General features: G+C 44.9%; 1 protein-coding gene across 2 annotated transcripts in view; it reads left to right on the top strand.

Annotated features, from left to right (window-relative positions):
* The window catches only part of LOC134339433 (microtubule-associated serine/threonine-protein kinase 1-like), a 347,798-nt gene that overhangs the window by 108,930 nt on the left and 213,276 nt on the right, over positions 1-25,592 (top strand). For both annotated transcript variants that reach the window (XM_063035933.1, XM_063035932.1), the window contains one exon: positions 24,680-24,711. In XM_063035933.1, the coding sequence (XP_062892003.1) occupies positions 24,680-24,711 (32 nt within the window). The remainder of the gene's footprint in view (positions 1-24,679; positions 24,712-25,592) is intronic.

Consider the following 25,592-nt stretch of genomic DNA (forward strand, 5'->3'; position numbering starts at 1 on the left):
GTGGCAGTCCCGGATGCTGAAGGTCCTTTGTGATGGATGCTACCTTCCTGAGGCACTGCCTTTCAAAGATGTCTCAGATAGTGGTGAGCTAGTACCCATGATGGAGCTGACTGAGTTTACAAACCTCTGGGGCCTGCTTCAATCTTCTGCACGGGAGCCTTCTTACCAGACAGAGATGCAGCCAATCAGAATGCTTTCCACAATACATTAGAAACTTGCTAGTGTCCTGAAACTTCAACTGTCTTTTTCCCTCCACAGATGCTTCCTAACCTCCTGAGTTCCTTCAGCATTCTGTAGCTTCAGGAATGTGAGACACCGTGCTGGCGCCATAACTTGCTTACGCTGAGGAAGGAGTGTGCTTTCTCACAAGTCGCTCTCCTGCCACCCGTCCCATCTATTGAAGAGTCCGTGGTTTCAAACTCGGCCTCCTCAGAGCCCACAAAGTGTGTCATCTTCGATCACAATGTGCACCTGGCAAGGAGATGCTTGCCCAAAATAAGCTGTGCCCAGTATCAAAGTGATTTTAACATAAATGGACAGCCAGTTTGGCCCTTTCAGAATAGGTAATCGTGCTGGTGGCTCCAGAGACACACCGGAGAAGAATGGCATATTTCCTTCTCCAGAGAGTAGTAGTAAACCAGGCAGGGATTTTAACAAAGGTGTAATCGTTTCATGGTTAGCATCGCTAAAAATAGCTTTTTAATTATGTTTATTTAATTAATTAGTTCTATTTAAACTCGACAGCCGCTGTGGTGGTACTTGACCATACAGGGGCAGCACTATAACGCATCACTTTACAGATCCAGTGCTCACTGATCAGGGTTCAGTTCCCACTGTTGCCGTAAGGAGTCTGTATGTTCTCCCCGTGACTGCGTGGGTTTCCTCCGGGTGCTCCGGTTTCCTCCCACATTCCAAAGGCGTATAGGTTAGGATTAGTGGGTTATGGGCACGCCATGTTGGCACTGGAAGCGTGGCGACACCTGCGGGCTGCCTCCTCGAATCCACGACGTCTGCTGGTCACTGGGGCCAACAAGACGTCTCAGTTGTTTTGATGTGCATGTGGCAAATAAAGGTGAGCTTTAATCTGAATTTGTGGCTGCATTGTTTAGTCTAGCATTAAACTGCGATATCCACATCAGCTGCTGTGCAGGGCAGACGTGATGTTTTCCAGTGGCTTGGCCGCCCCCTGTGTATGATGCATCCCATCTGCAGCCGGGATTGCTCTGTAGCCCAGTGTGGGTGACTGGCTGCAACCCCTCCCCCACCTCCTCTTGTTCCTTGTGCGTCCTGTGGGCTCAGACATCTGTTGGAGCAAGCTCGGGTTCGCAAAGGGATGTAGTGGGCTGTCTCTGCAAATCTACATCAGTGCGGCTTCACGATGCGGTGTGGTGTACGATCATGCACGCGGCTCCCTCCTGCAGCCTTGCCTGACTGGCTGCTGATGAGAGAAAAAGGTCAGTCACCGCTTTCAGATCGTTTCAGCCACAGCTCAACTGAAAGCTCGGCCACTTCTGAGTCAGAAGTTTCAAATCTCACTCGAGAGCTGAGAAGGACGTACTGCAGGGCAGCGGTGACACCATCACAGCTTTTAGCCTTGGTGGTGAAGTCTTCACTCCATTCTCATCCTGGACTGGCCAGCATTTTATCATGAGCTGATCCATTCTCCCATTTAGTCCCACTCCCCCGCCTTTTCACCATAACCTTTGATGCCCTGGCTACTCAGATACCTATCAATCTCTGCCTTAAATACACCCAATGACTTGGCCTCCACTGCTGCCCGTGGCAACAAATTCCATAGATTCACCACCCTCTGGCTGAAAAAATTTCTTCGCATTTCTGTTCTGAATGGGCGCCCTTCAATCCTTAAGTCATGCCCTCTCGTACTAGACTCCCCCATCATGGGAAACAACTTTGCCACATCCACTCTGTCCATTCCTTTCAACATTTGAAATGTTTCTATAAGGTCTCCCTTTTGTGCTGACCTTTTACCTTACTCTAAGATCAATCTAACCCTTCTTTCCCACATAGCCCTCCATTTATTTATCATCCGTGCCCCTAATATATCTCCCTATATATACCACCACACCTAGCAGGGTGTCCATGCAGCCATCACTCTCTGTATAAAAAATACATTATCTCTGATATCCTTTTTATACTTTCCTCTAATCACTTTAAGATTATACCCCCTCATATTAGTCATTTCCAGCCTAAAAAAGTCTCTAGCTATCCATTCGATCAATGCTGCTTATCACTTTGTACACCCTCTATTAAGTCACCTCTCATCCTCCTTCACTCCAACGAGAAAGGCCCAAAATATCCTCATAAGACATGCTCTCTAGTCCAGACAGCATCCTGGTAAATCTCCTTGGCACACTCTCATGTCCCTCCTATAAGGAGGTGACCAGAACCGAACACAATATTCCAAATGTGGGCTAACCAGGGTTTTATAGAGCTGCAGCATTATTTTGTGGCTCTTGAACTCGGTCTGTCAAAATTCAGAGGCATATCGAGGTAGCTAGAAAGAACAGGAATATGATATCAAAATAGAGCATTGACATTGAATGGTGGAACAGATGCAAATGGCTCACTCTGACTCCTCTGTTTTTCAACTTGCTCTGCATCCACAGCATAATTGGGGCCAAATAATGGCAAAAAGCTCACCTATAAACCAATTAGTTATTGCTGTCGGGTAGCACAGCAGCAGTGATGCAGGGTAATTGAGGTGTCAGGCGTGTTGAAAGCAGCGAAGTGACCCACACACAGTAAGTTGCTGAACCGTTCGAAGCCCAAACCTACTGGTACTTTTAGATGTCAGTCTACTCATCGCCTCCTGAGAATTGCGCCAATCAGTCTTGCATTCATTAAGGTTATTTTAAGATGGAATCTTCTGTATGTTGAGAGTTCTAGAGAACGGTGCTGTTCTTCTATTTAAGGCAGCCAGTATCAGGGGTTGGATAGGAACTGAATCTTTGAGTTAGGCTAGTACAGGTTCAGGGTCAACCAAGATGAGAAGGAAACTGAGTTTGGACAGTTTGTTTGACATTCCTGGATCAGATAATATAGGGGTCACCGAGATTTCCAAACGAGTAGCTTAGTTGGAACTTAATGCATTATAATGGTCACCTACCTACGGAAGAAGTATCAATAAGATGCAAAGAGTACAGAGAAAATTGACCAGGATGTTGTCAAGACATGAAGACCTGTATTAGAGGGAAAGGTTGAACAGGTTAGGATCTTATTCCCTGTTGCGTAGGAGATTGAGGGGAGATTTGATAGAAGTAGACAAAATGATGAGGGGTATAGATAGGGTAAATGCAAGCAGGCTTTTTCCGCTGGAGTAGGGTGGGACTAGAACTAGAGGTCATGGGTTAAGGGTGAAAGGTGAAATACTTAAGGGGAACATGAGGGGAAACTTCTTCACTCAGGGGGCGGTGAGAGTGTGGACTGAGCACCAGCAGAAGTGGTGAATGCGGGTTGGATTTCGACGTTTGAGAGGAGTTTGGATAGGAGGGATGTGGAGGGAAATGAGACCAGGAAGAATAATATTTTGGCATGGACTAGATGGGCTGAAGGACAAGTATCTGTGCTGTAGAGCTAAGCACCATCGGGCAGAAATGGCATAATTTTAAGGTAGTTGGGGGAAAATATGGGGGGGGGAGATGTCAGAGGTAAGTTTTTTTTACACAGTGGTGAGTGCATGGAACATGTTTGCAAGGGTGGTGGTAGAGGCAGATACATCAGGGACAGTTAAGAAATTCTTAGATAGGCCTGGATGATAGAAAGGGAGCATTAAATTGATCTTAGAGTAGGTTAACATGATGTGCTGAAGGGTCTGTACTGGGCTATGCTGTTCCATGCTTTATCTTTATTGATCTCTTGTGCTTTGAAATATAGAAATTTAGAGCAGCTAATTTGTACACATATGTTCCGACAAACATCAATGTGGTAATGACCAGATCAACTCGGTGTTGGTGAGGGATTTAAACATTCCTGAAGGTGAGAACAGACTTTCTCTTGGAGAGGGCCAAACAGCTGCCTGTTTAATGTCTCGTTGACGTGACAGTGCAGCCCTCCACCGGTGACGAACTGAACGTCAGCCCAGGTTGTCTGCCTACTGGGAGCAGTGTACTGCCCATTGAACAACAGCCAGCAGTGAGATTTAAGACAACTGAAGCACTGCTCCAATCTCCAGCATTTGTGTTCCTTTCAATGCCCATCATTGCTTCTCTGAATGAATGGGAAGATGGTGCCTGTTTGGGGGGTATTGGATTGGGGTCTAGAGATGTTATTTTTCTTGTAGTTTAACTTTCCTGTAGTTGTAATTTTATAGAAACCTTTCTGTATGTATAATTGGGTCGGCATGGTAGTGTAGTGGTTAGCTCAATGCTTTATAGTACCAGTGATCTGGGTTCAATTTCCTTCACTGCCTGTAAGGAGTTTGTCATTCTCCCCGTGACCATGCAGGTTTCCTCTGGGTGCTCCTGTTTCCTCTACAGTCCAAAGACATACTGGTTGGTAGGTTAGTTGTCTTTGTACACTGTCCCAAAATTAGGCGAGGGTTAAACTGGGGGTTGCTGGGTGACACGGCTCGAAGGGCAAGAAGGGCCGATTCCACACTGTATCTCGATAAATAAATAGATCATAGTTCAGTGAATTTTCCAATATTTATGGTACAGTTGTTTATGTATTTTTCTAGAAACCTCTTTGTTCTCAGTAGCAGTTGTCGCCCCACTTGAATTTGGTCATCTTACAGGTCAATTGTAATCACTGGAGCTATTGGTTATCTCTAGTCTGAGTATGAGAGAATCACGACTACTTTCTCCTTTGCCTTTATTTGGTGTTGGTTTATGTGACACTTAATAAAGATTGCTAGCAATATGTTTTATGCATTAGTTTTGATTCCGAAGAGCCGCTGGATTACAAAACCATCAGCAGCCAGCAGGGGGAGTATTCTTTACAGCCCTGTGCTTGCCCCGGTCCAGTGGGGTGTCAGTGAGTCGCCTGCCCAGTTTCTCAAACCATGATTTGTAGACTTGAGTTTGCGTCTAGGCTGAAGCCCCAGTGCGATAGCAAGGGAGTACATCACTAATGGAGGTGCTACACTTGGGGCAAAGTATTAAAGTGCAGCCCCTCTTCCCCAACCCCGCCCGAGACATGGTGTAAATGATCCTAAGGCATTTTTGGGAAAACAAACCAAGGAGAGGTCTCCCTTGAGAATTGGCCAACATTTATCCCTTGCTGAAACAGAATGCCCGGTCATTAGCACAGAATATCTCCGCCTGCTTGTGAAATCCAAAATTAGAATAACAAGCTGCAAGTGTAGAGATACGGCTGGGTTGGAAATACGGCTGTGGTTGTGACTTTTTTTTTCAGAGACTTAATGGACAGCAGCTCCGGATGAACAGAGCTCAGAGAGACGATGCACAGGGCAACTTTTGGAGCTGGACATGTGCTCCGTGATTTAGTAGCAAGCCTTTTATCGATGGTGTTTGTTAGGCATTGGGCAAAGTGTAGTCATCTGATGAAACTGCGTTTGTAGTGATATTGTTGAGGATAGTTTCACTTGTTCGAGTACAGATCTAATAAACTGCAGATCTCAAAGGATACTAAAACAGTTATGTGTGCATTTTCTGCCTGAGCACCATCCTGCGCACACATGGGTGAGAACGCTTCCCCCACACATACTCCCTGCATGCACTGTTCTTGCATGCGTACGTCCATGGTTAATCCTTGGCTTTTTCCCCCCTCAAAAGTCTTATTAAGTTTAAGCAGTAGGCATTTAAATTAGCTTTCATACAAGCAACCTATTAACTTTCTAGAGATTTTTCTGTGTGATTTCATTGCAAGACACTACGCAAAATTACACACCTTCCTTTAAAACTTAGTCTAGCCTCCTTGATAGGTGTTTGGCAGTGAACGTGGCTGTAACGCTGATGCTCTGTATTGATGGTCCAGCTGTCTATCTGCTTCGTACCTACACGGGCATGCTCTACATGTCAGATGGTTGTAAGTCGTGCCCCCAGTAACTGTAGGCAAAAAGGAAACGCTGAGGCGTCTGAACTGAGATAAAATTCTCTTGTGGGAGTTGTCATGGAAACCGCACATGCTGAGCTGGGAGTGTCACCCGTCTCTTTGAAATGTAGCTCCTGATTTGTGCGTCGAATTATGAATTGTTTATCATCGGGGACTGAGGGAAAACTTTCACGTCAAAAAGGATTCTTGTTAGCTGCTCTGATAACCCACTTGGTGAGATTTCAGCGGCAGAAGTGCCGCTGGCTTCTGATTGATTCTCAGGTTAAACACACAATGGCTTGCCTTGGGTGGGGCGGGTGCTGGAATTGCACCCTTAGGTGAGGGGAGACGCCCGATCAGTTTTAAGTAAACCTGGGGTATTAATGACCCACGATCTCAGAAATGAAATGTATGAGGGATATTTGATGTTTCGCGGCCTGTACTCAATGGAGATCAGAAGGGTGAGAGGCGATCTCATTGAAACTTACAGGATACTGAAAGATCTGAATAGAGTGGATGTTCCCAATAGTAGGGGAATGTTGGATCCAAGGGCACAGCCTCTGTATGAAGGGATGACCCTTGAGAACTGAGGTGAGGAGTGATTTCTTCAGCTAGAGCGCAGGGAATCTGGAGAATTCATTGCCACAGGCAGTCCTGGAGGCCAAGTCCTTGGGGAGTATTTAAGGTAGAGATTAATGAGTTCTTGATCTGTTATGGGGAGAAGGCAAGAGAATGGGGCTGGAAAATACTATCAGCTAAGATTGAATGGTGAAGTAGACTTGATGGGCCAAATAGCTCAAGTATGATCCTATCTCTTATGGTCTTGTGTACAGCCAACATTGCCAAGGCCCTATTTCTTCCTCGTTGAAACCACTAATGAGGGATTTGATTGTAATGTGGGATTCACAATGCCACGTTCTCATGGAAGCTCAGACTTTATACAATTTAATTTCTTCATGAGGGTCAGCCATGGTTCACATGCTACCCCTCTCCCTTCCTTTAGGCTGGACACACAAAAAGCTAGAAGGACTCGGCAGGTCAGGCAGCATCCACTGGAGGGGAATGGACAACTAACAATTAGGGTTGAGACCCTTCACTTGGACTGAATGATAGAAGGGAGGTGGCCGGTATGAATATGGATACAAGAAAGGCAGATGTGTCAGAGAGGGTGGGATGGTGCCTACTAGCAACAACATGGTAGGATAGGGAGTCTGGGGTGTAGCGTAGTAGTGTAGTAGTTAACAGAACACAAGTCCAGTGCCGTCAACCTGTGTTCAGTTCGACCGTTGACATTAAGGAGTTTGTACATTCTCCATGTGACCGCGTGATTTCCTCTGGGTGCTCTGGTTTCCTCCACAGTCCAAAGACACAAGTGGTAGTAGGTTAACTGGTCATGTGAGTGTAATCGAGCAGTGCGGGCTCATTTGCCCGGAAGAACCTGTCACCATATTGTACCTCAAAAAATCAATAGAAGTGTCAGAAGAGGGGGTGAGGTGGGGAGCGGTGGTAGTGGAAGGAACGAAGGGCTGAAGACGGAGTCTGGGATAAAGGAGGGGAGGTGGGGAGGAGAACCAGTGGGAAGAGTGGGCAGATGGAGAAGGTAGAGGAGGGGAAAGAAACAGGGTAATGGGTTCTCGGCTGAGTGTTGGAAGAACTGGGTAGCTCAGAAGGGGCAGAACTGTATGTCATGGGTTAAGGGTGAAAGGTGAACATGAGGGGGAATTTCGCTCAGACGGTGATGAGCATGTGAAATGAACTGCCGGTGGAATGGTGGATGGGAGTTTGATTTCAACGTTTAAGAGAGGTTTGGATATGTACTGTAGATGGGAGCGGTGTGGAGGGCTATGGTCCAGGTGTAAGATGAGGGACAAAGCAGAATAATAATTTGGCACAGTCTAGCTGGGGTGAGTGGCCTTTTTCAGTGCTCTACGACTCTACTCGGTACTATGCCTTTAAAGGCTTGTTTAATTGTTATGGAAGAGGAGTGGTCCAATTGGCCCATCAAGTCTACTTTTGTTTCGGGTAAAGCAATCCTGGAAGATGGAGAATTCAATGTTCAGGCCGTTGGCTTGTAGACTACTTGGAATATCTGCTGTTCTTCTAGTTTGTGTTTAACCTCACCCTAGCAGTGGAGGAGGCTGAGGACAGACAGGGCGATGTGGGAATGGGAAGGAGAATTTTTGGTAGTCATTTTGATTCTCCTGTGCTCCTCACCCTCTTGTCTTGATTCCACGCTCCACTTTCCTCTCCTCTGGATTCCCTCATCTTCAGCTCTTTGTCACCTCCACCCATCATTGCCACAGCTTCTCGTGCTATTCCCACTCTCACTTCCCGCCTCCCACCTGCCAATCAACCCCCCCCTGCGTGAGTCCACCAATCGCCTGCCGGCTCTTGCTCCACCCCTGCCCTCCAGCTTTTTGTACCGACAATCTCCCTTTAGTCCAAGTGATGGGTCTCGTCCAGAAACATTGACTGTCCAGTTCCCTCCACAGATGCTGCCTGACCCCCTGAGGTCCTTCAGCATTTTGTGTATTGCTCCAGATTCCAGCATCTGCAGCCTCTTGTACTTCCCTCAGAAGGTAGTGAGTTCAAGTCCCACACCAGAGACTTAAGCACAAATACTAGTCTGACAGTCCGGTGCAGTATTGAATGATCTGTCAAATCTGAAGGCCTCATCCATAGACAATCCCATGACACTATTTCAAAGACCAAGACAGTACTTTAACAAACATCTCAGCAACGAACAATCTTACCACCGTGTCACTGCCGCTCACGACGCACGTTCACCTCACAGAAAACTGGCTACACTGCAAAAGAAAAATTTTGCCAGCCGTAAAGTAATTGGCGCATCTTGCAGTCATGAAAGGCACCATGGAAATTTATGGGACTTTCTTCCTAATTGAAGAACGCTTTGTCAGAACAAGGCTCGCAGTACAAATGGAGGGCAGCTGGAGGTCGGAACAATCCATCAAGAGGCAGATTAGAAGGATTGTCCCTAATGCACTGCAGCTTAGTAATGATCCATTAGGTGCTATTGATCAGGTCAGCAGCTCGATTGCTAAAAGACTATTGGCAGCCAGCACTTAAGGCAGGATCCATGTTTCAGGAGGGTTGAAGCCTTGCAAAATGGCTTGCTTCAGATTTATTCCTGATATATGATTTCAGCACTCTTAATTGATTGCTATACAGGCATACAATATTATGAGGGCTACAGATACCATCAGTTTAAGCAGGGTTTTTTTTCCTCACTAAGGTTAGGTGAGACTAGAACCAAAGGTCATGGGTTAAGGGTGAAAGGTGAAATATTTAAGGGGGAACTTCTTCACTCAGAGGGTGGTGAGCATGTGGAACTAGCTGTCAGTGGAAATGGTAAACACAAAATAATCTGCAGATGCTGGGATCAAAGCAACACTCACAACACGCTGGAGGAACTCAGCAGGTCGGGCAGCATCCGTGGAAACGATCAGTCGACGTTCCGGGCCGGAACCCTGTGGGTCCTACTGCAGCACTTAAGGGAATTTTGAATAGGTACATAGCTGGAGGGTATGGAGGGCTATGGTCCAGGTGCAAGTACGTGGGACTGGGCAGAATAGTAGCTTGGCCAGGACTAGATGGGCCGAAGAGCCTGTTTCTGTACTGTAGTGCTCTATGCTGCTGCAGTGTGCCGTGCTTTTATATCCTCATTGAATTGTTATGGCAGAAGAGTGGGCCATTTGGCCCTTTGAGTATGTTCTGGTTGGGATGAAACCCAGTCCAGTAAATCAGGCCACTTCCAACACACTTAATCATCCAGCCTCTGGTGAAAAGACAAACTGCTGCAAGCACTCAGTGTGTCAGGCAGCATCTGCAGAGGGAGATGGATAGTCAACGGTTTGGGTCGAGACCCTTCACCTGGACTGAGAGCAGAAGGGAGATAGTCAGTGTAAAGAGCTCTTAGAACATAGAACAGCACAGTGCAGGAGCAAGCCTTTCAGACCACCCATGCTGGGCTAAACTAATTAAGCTAGTAATTCAACGCTTAACTGGAGTGTAAGGGGTATCCAGCGAGGGGTAGCACCTCTGATGAAAAGGCTTGTCGTGCCCATTCTGTGACAGCTCACTCGCCTTTGGTCCCCACCGGACACTCAGCTGTGGCTCCAAGTAGCAGTTTGCATGCAACCGTGCCTACACCCTGGTACACTGCTTTGAAAGGCTGGCTAAATCAGATGAGGGCGGTCAGCAGGCCTTCTGAGATGGGGACATGCCTGTTCTAGCATGTAAAATTAGCTCTGGCGGGCTGGGCGGAAGAGACCAACAGTGAGACCTAATGGCCAGGAAGGCAGTTCTGCAAAACTTTGTGGAGAACAAAGGACACCACGAGACTCAAGAGAAGTTGTGGTCGTGCACTGCAACTGAGCAAGACCCCAGTTGTGACGACTACTTGGACTTCTGAGGCTGAGAGCAATGGCTTTTCCGCTTTAAAGCCTCTCCTGCACACGTTTCTTCTGTCATCGTTGGAATATGGTGCACAACCAATCAAATGAAAAGCGTAACTAAACTTGTCCCTTCTGCCTGGCCATATCCCTCCATCCTCTGCACATCTGATTGCCTTTCTAGCAGACTCATGCTCCACCCCTTCCCCTCACCTCTTTGTCCTGGCCGGTCTCCCGTCCGTTCTGCTGATCAGAGGAGAGTGCAGACTCAAGGAGGAGTATGCAGTCATGGAAGAAGTGGACGGAGAGGGGAATTCTCTGCCCAGCGAAGCAGTAGAAGCTACCGTACCCCATTAACTACATTTAAGACACGGCAAAATAGATTCTTGCATAGCAGGATCATTAAGGGTTGTGGGGGAAAGGCGGGGAGGAAGAGCTGAGTCCACAGCCGAATCAGCAATGACCTTATTGAATAGTGGAACGCGCTCAATGGGCCAGATGGCGGACTCCTGCTAGTTCTTCCATTCTAATGTGATATGATGTGGGTATCTATTGAAAAGGGACATTTTTGACTCGAGGATAAATTAGCTTATGAGCAGTTCTTGGGGGGGGGAGGGGGCATTCCGCAGTGACCTCAAGCTTAAAGCCAGTTGTGAGGGGCGGAGGGGCGAGTTAACTTGACACTATCCTTTGGAGGCTGGACGTACCCATGGAGTGTCAGTTACCACTGGAGAACTGCATGTAACCATGGGAAACGTTGTTTACTTATTCTGAACAGACAAGGCGTGGGAGGAAGGTTTATTGGACTGAAACTTAAGGTTGATCTAAATTTAACACATAGTTTGTAACGAGCTAAAGGATGCCTTTTAGAAAAAATAACTGCAGAGAGAAAGCGATCTGGGCCGCATAGATCATTTGCTGAAAGACTGGAAAATCTATACAAGCTATGCAGAGTGTTGGGCAGCATGATAGAGTAATGCCCTACAGCACCCGCGAGCTGGATCCAGTTCCCGCCGCTGTTTGTTAGCATTCTCTATGCTCTCCCTGTGACTGCGCGGGTTTCCTTTGGGTGCGCTGGTTTCGTCCCACTTTCCAAAGACAGACTGCATGGTTAATTGACCACATGGGTCTAAATGGGCGCTGGGGGCTCGTTGGGCTGGAAGGGCCTGTTACCGAGCTGGATCCCTAAATTTAAAAAAAATATAAAGCAGCCTGCACAATTAAAGACCACACCCACCCCCGACAGCCTCCCTTCTCCCCTCTCCCTTCGTGCAGAAGATACAAAAGCTTGAAAGCCCATGCCACCAGTCTCAAGGACAGCTTGCATCACACTGTTGTCAGGCTCTTGACGGGCCTCTTGTTCAATGAGATGGACTCTTGACCTCACGATCTACCTCACTGTGATGTCGCACCTTATAGTCTTCCTGTACTGCACTTTCTCTGTAGCTGTCACACTTACTCTGCATTGTCACTGTGTTAACCCGTTCTACCTCAGTGCACTGTGCAATGACTTGATCTGTGTGACCAGTATGCAAGAGAAGCTTTTCACTGTATCGTGGTACACGTGACCAATCCCAGTACCCATACGCATCACCTTATGAAGGACACTTTAATTGTCTCAGCTGCCAAGGAGAACAGAATAGAACTGTTCATTTAGTAAATGGTTTATTGTTGTCATTTGTACCAAGACACAACATACTACATACGGCACCCTCTGCGGCATATGATGTTGTGGCTCATTACTTAAGCAAGTTACACCCAATTCATCCTGTCTATATATAGCCCACACCTCTCCAGTCTCTGCATACTCATGTCAGTCAGTCAGTGGGTGCCGTCCCGAATCCAGGGTTGGCGGCTTTGCACCTCCATCTTCTTCGATCTTGTGACAGCACCGAGTACAGCCTCTCCTCCAGTTTGTCCTCGCTGGCTGCCTTGGCACCGCCCGCCACCCCGCCGAACTTGAGCCCGAGGCCGTGTCGGCCTCCAGCCGTGGCCGCTTCTTCGAGCTCGGCCCTTCCTTAGGCGGGAGCCTTGGGCAGGTCCGGGCACACGGTGCAGCGCCCAAGTTCATCATGTCTCTTCTAACTAGGTGCATAGCATACGATTCGTAGATACGTGATGAGGCTTTAATCTCTTCCATGGAAGATGGCCGTTGGCTCACAAGGAGCTCATCCGCCCTTTGTCAGGTCTTGTTTGCTTTTAGTCCTGTTTGGTGTCCTCATACCCTCCTTACAAGACTAAGTCCGGTGGGGGAGCTGGCCCAAGTCGCCGACCACTTGACCACGGCCCCCGGCCAAGCGCCAGGTGCCCACCCCCCCCCCGCCGCCGCGTGCCGGGTGCCCGCCCCCTACTGAATATTCATGTCCTAAGGCTTAAATTCCTGTTGTATCTGCTTTCACTACAACCATCCCTGGCAACACATTCCAGGCACCAATTGCTTCCTGCACATCTCCTTGAAACATTCCTCCTCTTTCCTTGAATGCATACCCTCTAATATTAGGCATTTCCGCCCTGGGACGAAAGGTACTGGCTGTCTGTCTGTCTATGTTTTTCATAATTTTTACTGACCTCTATAAGGTCTCCTCTCAGCTCCACCATCCAGAGAAAACAGCTCTAATTTGACCAACCTTCCCTTACATCACGTGCCATGCCTTCTAATCCAACCAGCATCCTGGCAAAGTTCTTCTCTCCAAAGCCTCACCGTCCCTCCTAAAATAGGTGACCTGTGTTGAATACTGTAAGTAATCCAGTGAAAAGCTTTTGTTTGAGTGCTGTTGAAAAAATCGTTCTGTGCATGTGCACAGACCTAGCAGACAAGGGAAAACAATAGCAGAGAGCAGAATGTATTGTTACAGTGATAAAGTGAAGTGGAAGTTATAAACTTGAGATTTGAATGATTATAATAATTATGCTGATAGCTCTGTTAATAGCAGATCACAAAGGGTCAATACACTTATGCACCATTTTCGTGTAAAGCTTTCCTTCGTCAGTTAGGATGAAGTGCCTTGCACCTGAAACATGAACTATTTTTCTTTCCATAGATGCTGCCTGACCTACTGAATGTTTCCTACCTTTTCTGATTTTCTTGAAGACATCTGTCGTAATGACACTAAGCTCTCTCTGCTTCGCTTGGTCTTTTTGATATCTGCTTTAAAAGTTGGTTAATAGCCATTTCCTTTCTCTCTCTCTCCAAACTCATTCAAAACTTTTTGCAACTGTAGACTGGTGAATTTGGAATTTTATCTTATTCTCAGTCTTCCTGGGTGTGGCATTGGAGTTTTCGATTTCAGCTTCAGAAGACTCCAGGCTGATTTAGGGGACTTGGAAGGCTGGAGATGTTTTCGGAAGTGGGCACAAGAAAAGGAGCATATGGCACAAAGTGTCATCGCTTTGCAATCTGTTGCCACCCAGGACATAAAACCAGTCTGGTTTCATCCTTGTTTATGTGTGTCAACCCAAAATCTTTACATTTAGTAGTTGTCTTTCTTGGTTCATTTAAAAAGAAATTAGTATTTTCATCTTCCACCCACATTTTCTGCTAAACTAATTTAATATATTTGAGTTATCCAATTTCTTCTAATTTCAGTGGTGGGGTGGGCGTATGTCTCTGATAAAGGCGGTATAAGACGCTCCTTCCCTCTGCAGACCACCCTTGGGCAAGGTGTAGCACCTGCTTAGCCCCCCAATCAGAATCAAATGAAGCCATGGGCACAGGTAGTGTACGAGCAGCCGGTGCATATCACAAGTCCTGGCTATGCGACCACTGACACCAGGCACGCAATCTCTGAAGAGTATTGCTAATGGCTGGGGCCACCCCTCTTGTAAAGACACTGCCCAGAAGAATGCAATGGTAAACCACTTCTGTAGAAAAAAATTGCCCAGAACAATCAAGTTCTCATGGATAGAGAAAAGAATAAGAACAAGGATGTGAAGGCGATGTTAAAGACAGATGGAAGACCGTGATCGCCCATGTCATACAACGCGGCACGTAATGATGGTGATGAATTTCTTCTAATACACACACTGGTGTATCAAGACAAAGATCAGAAGAAGCACCTTAGGCACCAGTTCCTAACACGGATGGGAGGCAAGCTGCGTTGAGAAGAGCAAGCAGTCATGCAGAAGCAACTCAGGACATCCGGCCTCCTGAGCCAGTGCTGACCGACTTACACCAATCCTAAACTGATCCACTTTATTCTCCCTCCATTCCTACAATTCCCTACAGATTCCACACAATAGGACAATTCCCAGTGGCTGGTTAACCAACCAATCAGTACACCTTCGGGATGTCGGAGGAAACCAGAACACCCAGGGGTAACACAAAATGTTGGAGGAACTCGGCAGGTTGGGCCATGGAAAGAAATAAAGAGTTGCTATTCTGGATAAGACCCTTCGTCAGGATTGGAGAGGAAGAGGGGAGAAGAAGCCTGAAAAAGAAGGTGGGAGGGGGGAAGGGGTACAAATTGGCAGGTGATAGGTGAAATCTGGTGAGGGCAGAGGTGGGAGGGAAGATAAAATGAGAAGTTGGAAAGTGATAGGTGGAAAGATAAAGGGCTGAAAAAGAAGGAATCTGATGGAAGAGGGGAGTAGACCATGGGAGAAAGGGAAGGGGGAGCCCAGTGGGAGTTGTTGGGCAGGTGAGTAAAAGAGAAGGGGTAAGAGGAGAGCCAGAAAGAGGAATGGAAAAAGAGAGAAGGGGGAGGAATTGTAGAAAGTACTAGAAGTTAGAGGGAAGTTAGTTACAGGGAGAACATGCAAACTCCACATAGACAGCACTGAAGGTCATAGAAGCTGTGAGGCAACAACTCTACTGAGCTGATAATGCGTGCAATAGTCTAACTTCCTGTTTTTTGTTGCCTGTAAATAGTGTTGCCCTATTAGGAATTCTTGGTGGACAAGTACAGCCAGTTAAACTGGGGACAGCCTCAATGTCTAGGCAGAATGGTAGCAATGAGAAGAGAGCACGTCCTGGGTGGTGGGGGTCCTTAATGATGTACACCGCCTTTCGTCACTCCTTGAAGGTGCCTTGGATACCATGGGGGCTAGTGCCCATGATGGAGCCAACTAAGTTTACAACTTTCTGCAGCTTACCCCGATCTTGTGCAGTAGCCCCCAACACCCGCATCCCCCATACCAGTCAGTGATGCAGCCAGTCAGAATGCTCTCCAGGGTACATCTGTAGAAATTTGTGACTTTGCAGAAAATTGGATTTGCTGCTTTAGTATGTAACTGCTGTAACCTCTTATTCCTGAAAAGACATTATTCTATTGATCTTGATCTTGACAATTTCAGTTGACGCATCTCTCAGACACAGGAGATTCTACGAGTGCTGGAAATATTGAGCAACATGTACAAAATTCTGGAGGAACTCAGCAAGTCAGGCAGCATCTATGGTGAAGAAATAAACAGTCGACATTTTGAGACTGTTTATTTCCTCTATAGATGCTGCCTGACTTGCAGAGTTCCTCCAGCACTTTGTGTGTGATTTCTGACTCCCTTGTTGCCCTTAAGCTGCGAAGGGATCACTGCTTGGAGTGTGTTGCTTCTACCTCCTTCATTTGGGGGGGTGGTAGTGAATCACTACAGTGTGACATTACAGCTTTGTTTCAAAATTACTTTTCACAATTGATACTTTCCTTCCAGAATCTCAAATAGTCTAGTTTTGTTTTAAAGTTTCAAAGTATATTTATTATCAAAGTGTGTATACAGCAGTGTTGGCACATGGCCAAGTGGTTAAGGCATTCATCTAGTGATTTGAAGGTCACTAGTTTGAGCCTTGGCTGAGGCAGTGTGTGTGTCCTTGAGCAAGGCACTTAACCACACATTGCTCTGCGACGACACTGGTGCCAAGCTGTATGGGTCCTAGTGCCCTTCCCTTGAACAACATCGGTGGCGTGGAGAGGGGAGACTTGCACCAGGCAGTCCTTCAGCATGCAGCAAGCTCCCAGTGTGAGAATGATCATGTACTTGGTACAAGAATGTTGGTTCAACAGTAAACAAAGACCAGGATTCTAGGAGAATATTGAGGGAAAGTGACAAGGAATTTACCGCGGTCGGGGACATGTTACTGAGGGATTGCTGCACTTCCGGGGTGCCTAGGTGTGACTCGAGTAGCAGTAGTACTCTCAATGGATACTGTTGTGTATGTGGCCTGTTTACACAGCTATGTTATTAATAACAACGCTGGAGACGGGAGCTAACTTTCATGGTTCTTTACTGGTAGAGTCCAAACTTGACGCTCACATACAGATCAATACGCGCCTCATAGTGCATGCAACGATGTGATACTACAGCATAAAGTAGTCCCTTATTATAATGTAGGCTATACAGTACACTCCTCCCCTTTTATTTTAAAAGTGTATCAACTGTTTTTTTTTACTGGGCACTATGCTAAACAAATATATTTACCCTTAACATACAAATGCCTACCATTTGTTTACAAATTATAACAAAGTAACTTAATAATATCAAATTATAACTCAAGTCTCTGGGGAGGTCTTCTCTGCCTCTTCAGGTAACGTCTGTCCTGAAACATTTGCTTTGGGGAATGAGTCTCCACAGGTACATTAGGTGGGTCCTCAGCACTGATGACAGGCTTACTTGTAGATGAAGCTGATGTAGTCACATCAGGAGTGTTTGCTTCTATGTTGGGAGTCCGAGCAAGGTGTTGTTGTGTTTTTCACTTGAGCATCCAGGATTTGGTCCACATGACGTCTCCATACGTTCTCTGCCACCTTCAATGTATACATCAGTGGCCCGTCTGTGGCAGAAATTGTACCCGGCTGCCACTTTTCAGTCCGGTAATCACGTGCAAGAACTGACTGTTCCACACTGAAGCTCCATGTTGACTTAGCATTCAAGTGTTTGAACTGTCTGTTCTCCACATCACGCCGTACATCTGGTTTGAGAAGATCCATGAGGTTCCCGTTCAGGAACATCATCGCTGGAGTCTGATTAGTGGTTGCGTGTACTGCAAGGAGGAAGTTGTCTATCTTGTGTTGCAGTGGTCGATTTTTGCTGTCCATTGCCTTGATGGCTTTCTTGAATGTCTGCACAAATCTTTCTGCCAAGCCATTTGTGGATGGATGGTAAGAGGCAGATGTAAAGTGCTTGATTCCATTGTTCTTCACAAAACTTCGGAATTCTTCAGAGACAAATTGTCATCCATTGTCTGTGCAGATTTGTTCTGGTATGCCATTCCTGGTGAACATGGTCATCAGAACTGTAATGGTCTTTTCCGATGTGGTTGTCTTCATTTTGATGACATCTGGCCATTTGGAATGTGCATCGATGGTGATTAAAAAGATAGAGTCCATGAATGGTCCAGCAAAGTCAGAAGAATAATGTGAGCTTCCTTAATGACTATTGCCCAGTAGCAGTCCCATCGACAGTGATGAAATGCTTTGAGAGGTTGGTCATATCTAGACTGAACTCCTGCCTCAGCAAGGACATGGATCCATAGCAATTTGCCTATCACCACAATAGGTCAATGGCAGATGCAATCTCAATGGCTCTCCTCGCAGCTTTAGACCACTTGGGCAACACAAACACCTATGTCAGGATGCTGTTCACCGACTATAGCTCAGAATTTAATACCATCATTCCTACAATCCTGATTGAGAAGTTGCAGAACCTGGACCTCTATACCTCCCTCTGCAATTGGATCCTTGACTTCCTAACCAGAAGACCACAATCTGTGCGGATTGGTGATAACATCTCCTCCTCACTGACGATCAACACTGGCGCACCTCAGGAGTGTGTGCTTAGCCCACTGCTCTACTCTCTACATACCCATGACTGTGTGCCTAGGCATAGCTCAAATACCAATTGTAAATTTGCTGACGATACAACCATATTTGGTAGAATCTCAGATGGTGATGAGAGGGTGTACAGGAGTGAGATATGCCAACTAGTGGAGTGGTGCTGCAGCAACAACCTGGCACTCAGCGTCAGTAAGATGAAAGAGCTGATTGTGGACTTCTGGAAGGGTAAGTTGAAGGAACACATACCAATCCTCATAGAGGGTTCAGAACTGGAAAGAGTGAGCAGTCTCAGGTTCCTGGGTGTCAAGATCTCTGAGGATCTAACCTGATCCCAACATATTGATGTAGTTGTAAAGAAGGAGTTTGAAGAGATTTGGTATGTCAAAAAATGCACTCAAAAACTTCTATAGATGTACCATGGAGAGCATTCTGACAGGCTGCAACACTGTCTGGTATGGAGGGGCTACTGCACAGGACCAAAAGAAGCTGCAGAAGGTTGTAAATCTAGTCAGCTCCATCTTGGGTATTAGCCTACAAAGTACCCAGGACATCTTTAGGGAACAGTGTCTCAGAAAGGCAGCGTCCATTATTAAGGACCTCCAGCACCCAAGACATGCCCTTTTCTCACCGTTACCATCAGGTAGGGGGTACAGAAGCCTGAAGGCACACACTCAGTGATTCAGGAATAGCTTCTTCCCCTCTGCCATCTGATTCCTAATTCAACATTGTATCTTTGGACACTACCTCACTTTTTAAAAAATATACAGTATTTCTGTTTTTGCACATTTTTAAAATCTATTCAATATATGTAATTGATTTACTTGTTTAAATATTATTATCAGTATTATTTTTATTTTATTATTTATTTATTTATTCTCTGCTAGATTATGTATTGCATTGAACTGCTGCTGCTAAGTTAACAAATTTCACGTCACATGCCGGTGATAATAAACCTGATTCTGATGATTCTGGTGTTACACAGGGGAGCACCGCTCTTGGAGGTAAGGTATTGGGAAGGGAGCTGCATCTGAGACACAGTCAGCCATTTTGATTGATCTGGAGCCACATGTAGGCCAGACTAGGTGAAAACTGTAACCCGGTGACAGAGGCAGCTTTTTATAACAGTCGGTAGTTTAATAGTCAGCCGTATTGAGACCAGCTTCTTATTTTAGATTTTTTTAATGACTTGAATCTAAATTGCTCAGCTTGTTCAGACCCCTGTCTCCGAATCAGTAGTGCAGCCACTCTGGATGTCAATACAGTGAAATGGCCACTAGCTAATGCCATCATAAAATAACCTTCATGGTAAGCGAGTGTTTTCTGTCAACTCATTTCAACAGACGCCAGCAACTAGTGACTGGCTGTTAAAGTGAGGTGCAGAAGCCTACAAACAGGTGCAACGTGATGGCAGCCCAGTGGAGCAACAACTTAAGACAGGCCATGATTTACGGCAGGGCATTGCTCAAGTGTTGTTGCCTTGCCGCTATTCCAATACTGACCGCCAGGAATTAGTGTGTTCTGCCTGTGAAGGCATCCATTTCCTCCGAGTCCTCCCATTTTCCGCGACATTCCAAAGGTGTAAGGGAAAGGTGAAGGTTAGTGAGTTGTGGCCAGGCTATGTTGGTGCTGGAAGTGTGGTGACAATTATGGGCTGCCCCCAGCACAATCCTCAGTGTGTTGACTGTTGCCACATTTCACTACAAGTTTCGATGCAGAGCCGACAAATAAACCTCATTCACAGACTGTCATAAAAAGCTGTCTCACTTTTTTTGCGTGTCGCACTAGACAATCAGCCATTCTTGTCTGACATGTGGTGTCAGGATTGATCTCCTTTAGGATTAACCAGGCCACAATATGAACGTTCCTGACTCGACCCTTGTTTTTTTTTACGAGGCTGAGTGGCTAGCTTGACACTCAACCTGGCATGGATGTAAAGCGACTTGGGATTGAACTCGGGAGCACTCCCTCAGTAACACATCCCAACAGTACAGCACTCCCTCAGTAACACGTCCCCAACAGAGTTGCTGCCTTGTCCCTGTTACAACAATGATTACAGACTGAGAACTGTACTGACGATAGAACTGTTTGAGATACAGTATCTTGTGCTTGTGAGAGGAACAATAAATAAGTTTCATAAGTTCTAGGAATAGTCTGTCCTCTCTCTCAGTTGACAAATATTTAACGTCTCCTTATCTGAAACGAAGACAGTACAATGAGTCATTGCTTGAGTTGCTGCCTCAGTTTCACTGACGTGTGTTCAATCCTGGCCTTGGATGCTCTGGATGTGAAGATTTTGCTTGAGTGCTTTTACCCCAAGTGCACTGGGTCTGACCCCCTCTTGCCAAAGGCATTTGGGTTAATAGCTTTATGATATTTAACTTCTAAACATTAAATTAATTCAAAGGAAGATGGACGGCCAGGAATACGAGTGTATCTTCGTCCTTAAGCAAGGCGCCGCACGTGTCATGTGGTAGTGTGATAAAATATACAATTAACATATTATTACATATGACCCATAGTTAATTATTTAAACAAACACGAATACCTAATCAACACATCTATAAGTGTATGTGTGTGTATATATATATATATATATATATTCATTCTGTGGATAGTCAGAGGCTTTATCCCACTTTATCCCAGGGGCTGGCACATGGCTAGCTCAAGAGGGCACAGTTTTAAGGTGTCTGGAAGTAGGTACGGAGGAGATATCAGGGGTAAGTTTTTTACGCAGAGAGTGGTGAGTGCGTGGAATGGGCTGCCGGCGACAGTGGTGGAGGCGGATATGATAAGGTCTTTTAAGAGACCCCTGGACAGGTACATGGAGCTTAGAAAAATAGAGGGCTATGGGTAACCATAGGTAATTTCTAAAGTAAGGACATGTTTGGCACAGCATTGTGGGCCGAAGGGCCTGTATTGCCCCATCAGTTTTCTGTGTTCTATATATTTATACAGGATTACTCAAACGTTATTGAAATATCAAAATACAGCCCTCCTCCTTGCTTGTCTAACTCTAACTCAACAGAGAATGCATCTCAACTCTCTACACAGTATAATATATAATACAGCTACTGTACAGACACCCAACATATTGTAAATTAATTTTAAATTCTCTTTAAGGCCAAAAGATTTCATCACTGGGGAGGTTTCCTAACTGTTGTGGGATATTCTTTCCTGACCAAGGGATACATTCTGCTGGACAGGTGGGACTTGTGGCTGTAAAAACATTCTCAGGTTCTGGGCCTCCTCCATGGTAGTTGAAGGAGTTGACTCTGGGACTGTAGGAAGTGGTTCTGACAGCTCAGAGCATCTTTTTTCTCCTTTGTTTTTCTTGTTCTTGTTTCTCCATCTTGATCTTGGGATGATGCATTTAGTCCACTGGAATATTCTCTAATTAATCCTTCAATTGCTCCCTTTATGATCCATCTGATCTCTCCTCTTGGTACCTGCATCCACAACATCATCTGACAAATTCTCTGCTTTTGAATCTCCATTGACACCTTGCTCTTTGACCTTTCATTCATCCAGCTGGGCTTTGGTCTTTGCGTCTACTTTTACAAACTGCTTTTTATCTCCCACTTGAAGTTCATCCAATAAATGTAATGCACGTAGAATATATTCTGGTTCATTATACTCAAAAAAGCCGAATGTTTGCAACTTTCATGAAGCTGTTTAAACTCTCTTTCAGCTTAAAACCAAGCCATATTTTGCATGTAACTGCCCTTAACATATCAGAAGCTTTCTCAAATATGTTGCCTACAAAAACTGTTGTAGTCACCCCACTGTTTTTGAAATTTTCACGATTCCTCTGAGCAGCATGGTCCCTCCTTGATCCAATATATTTTCCAACCAAAGGCTCAGAGGTTGGCAGCAACAGCTATTTGTCCTCTGTTGGGCAACAGTTCGTGGAGATAGTTGTGGCTTTCAGATGGCTTCATTGCAGGAAATGTGGCCTGTGAATAGTGGATGGACTGCCAATCAAGTTGTAGTTGTCTCAGCCAATCATGCTGATGTTGGTCGTCCTGTTTTTACCACATACAAGCTCAATGTGGCTTGTTGGTTGTTGCATTTCACTGTTACAAGTGTCATTCCCACAGGAGTTATCTTTTTCCCTGTATAAGTTGTTAGTTGGATATCTGCAGGCTTCAGTTTAGTATCTTTGAAATGCCATTCAGACTTATTTTGTGGAATGACTGAAACAGCTGAACCAGTGCCAATTCCATTTTAATTAGCTTGCTGTTCACTTCTCGCATAAGCCATATTGCTCATCTATTGTTAACTTTCGCACTGTAAATCTCACGGCTACACAATCCCTTGTAACTCCCATCATTATCCGATTTTTCATCAACACTGTGCACATTAGTACTCTTTTTGAAAATGAAACTTGGCATTGTGTAGCTTTTGTTCTTCTCTGTGCAGTCCATTTAATTTTGTCTTCCTGACATACTCTTTGAATGTTTCCTACTTTGTTGCATTTTCTGCAAGTTTTGCCTTTAAATCTGCATTTATTTGGTGTACGTGAGCCCCTGCCATAACAGTAAAGCAATTTGTTTGGCCAGGCTGGTTTCTGTTTAGGCAATGCAATTTTGTTCACTCTCACTTTCATTCCTAACTGCAACTCAATTGCATCTCTGTCGGCGGTTTCCATTGAAACAGCAATTTCCACTGCTCATTTGAATGTAAGCTGTGCTTCAGTCAGGAGCCATTTTTGAATGCTTTCTTTAAGATTCCACAAATTAAATGATCTCTTAGCATATCATTAAGGTAATTACCAAACTGACAATGCTCAGACAATCTCTTCAATTCAGTCACGTATGCTGAAATGGACTCCCCTTCCTTTTGATTCCACTTATGAAACCTAAAGCATTCTGGAATTAACAATGGTTTTGGTTCTAAATGTGTGTGCATTACTTTGACAATATCAGGTAAGCATGTTTCTGATGGTTTGGTTGGAGCAGTTAAACCCAATGCACTGACCAAAATTAGTACTTGTTTCTCATTGGCTATTTCAGTTGCTTCAAACTGCTGTTCCACTAGTTCGGTATACATGAGCCAATTATCCGTTGTGTAATCAAACTTGTCAATCATTCCGATGTAGCCAGCCATTTCTGATTTTTTTAATGATTTAATGATTTTAATGATTTAATGACCCAGTACTCTCTCTTTATGAACCCTGAATTCTTCCATTTACAGCCTCTTTTTCTACAACTTGACTGTGTCTTCCCTTCTAAAGAACATGTGCTGCCCTGTTTCGCCACTCCTCAAAGTGTTTTTTGCTTCAGTTTGAATGTCATACTCTGTTTTTAACAGATTGATAGCCACCTCAGGGTCATTTTAAAATTATCTCATCACCAATGTTCTGTCTTGTAACTTCAAAACATTAAATTAATTTAATGGAATATGGGCATATCTTCATCTTTACTTTAAGTGAGGTACTGCTCGTATCACATGGTAGTGTGATGATGTATGCAATTAACATATTTTTAGAATCAGAATCATGTTTATTATCATCAGCATGTGTTGTGAAATTTATTAGCAGCAGCAGTTCAATGCAATACATAATACAGAAGAAAAAATTGAAAATAAATAAATAAGTAAATCAATTACAGTACTGTATACATATATTGAATAGGTTGAAAATCACACAAAAACAGAAATAATATATATTTAAAAAGTGAGGTAGTGTTCATGGGTTTGATGTCCATTTAGGAATCGAATGCTAGAGGGGCAAAGCTGTTCCTGAATCGCTGAGTGTGTGCCTTCAGGCTTCTGTACCTCCTTCCTGATGGTAACAGTGAGAAAAGGGCATGCCCTGGGTGCTGGGGGTCCTTAATATTGGACGCTGCCTTTCTGAGACACCGCTCCTTGAGGATGTCCTGGGTACTTTGTAGGCTTGTACCCAAGATGGAGCCAACTAAATTTATGACCCTCTGCATCTTCTTTCGGTCCTGTGCAGTAGCCCCCCCGCCCCCATACCGATGGTGATGCAGCCTGTCAGAATGCTCTCCACAGTACATCTATAGAAGTTTTTGAATGTTTTTGTTGACATATACATATTGTTACATATAACCCCTAATTATTTAAATAAACAAGAATACTTAATCAATCAATATATATACAAGTTAACTCAAATATTGAAATATCAAATACACAACAAATGGGTGAACTGGCCTCTGTAAATTGTCCCGAGTGTGTAGGTAAGTGGTAGTACCTGGGGGTGTTGATGGCATTGCAGGCAGAATGAAATAGATTTAGTGGAAATGATTGACTGTTGGACAGATAGACCAATTTGGGTGAAGGGCCTGTTTCTTTGCTGTATGATCATGGCTTCAACCATCAGTTAGAGGTAACGTTAGCAAGATAACGGATCAGAAAAATTGGGTCAATCAATGTCAAGAATTCCTAGCTTTACAAACTTGTTCAGAAATCATTGCATTGTTCTTGCACACCTGTGGAGAGAGTTAACCTATTTCCTTCTTTCCTTATTTACAGAAGGATCTGCCTCTAACAAGAAAAGGAAGTAGGTAAGAGCAGCATTTTCCAGCCCTCTACAACACAGTTGGAAGCATGGTGTGGTAGTCGAGAAGTACAGCTGTTAAAATGTTCCTAATATGATAAATTGGACACTTCACCTTTTAATTTACCTCATTATGATCTTGTGTCTTATTGTTTTACTGGCTCTGCACTTTGTATGTAGCTGATTCACTTTATTCTTTGTCATATTGTTCTATTTTGTACTACCTTAATGCACTGTATAATGAATGACCTAAATGAACAGTATGCAAGTCAGAACACACAAAATGCTGGAGAAACTCAGCTGCTCAGCTGTTGTTTCAGGCCAAGACCCTTCATCAGGACTGCTGATGAAGGGTCTTGGCCCAAAATATTGACTGTTCCTCTCCCTTGATGCTGCCTGACCTGCTGTGTTCCACCAGCATTTGTGTGTGTTGCTCAAGATTTCTAGTATTTTCAGAATGTCTTGTGTTCTTGCAAGACACGCCTTTCGCTGTACCTTGGTACATGTGACAATAATACACCGATTCCAGTTCCAGTTCCAAAGTCTTTAAAATAAAAATTGCAGATGCTGTAAATCTGAAATAAAATCAGGAAATGCTGGGAACACTCAACAGGTCAGGCAGTATCTGTGGATAGAGGCAGTTAACATTACAATTCAGAAACCTTTTGTCAGAACTGTGAGAGAGAAGAGATTTTTTAAAAAAAGTATGGTTTAGTTACAAAGAGCGTGACAGGAGGGATGGATCTGTGATAGGTGTGCACAGGTCAAATGGGTTAACTGGGGCAGTTACAAGATGATCACTTTGCCTTTGTCTGTGTTCTGTGCTGCTAATAGCAGAGCTCTGGGACCTGCCCAGTAGGTCAGGCTGAACTAATGGAGATATATCTT

This window comes from Mobula hypostoma, chromosome 29, assembly GCF_963921235.1.
Source record: "Mobula hypostoma chromosome 29, sMobHyp1.1, whole genome shotgun sequence".
In the NCBI taxonomy this organism is placed as follows: Eukaryota; Metazoa; Chordata; class Chondrichthyes; order Myliobatiformes; family Myliobatidae; genus Mobula; species Mobula hypostoma.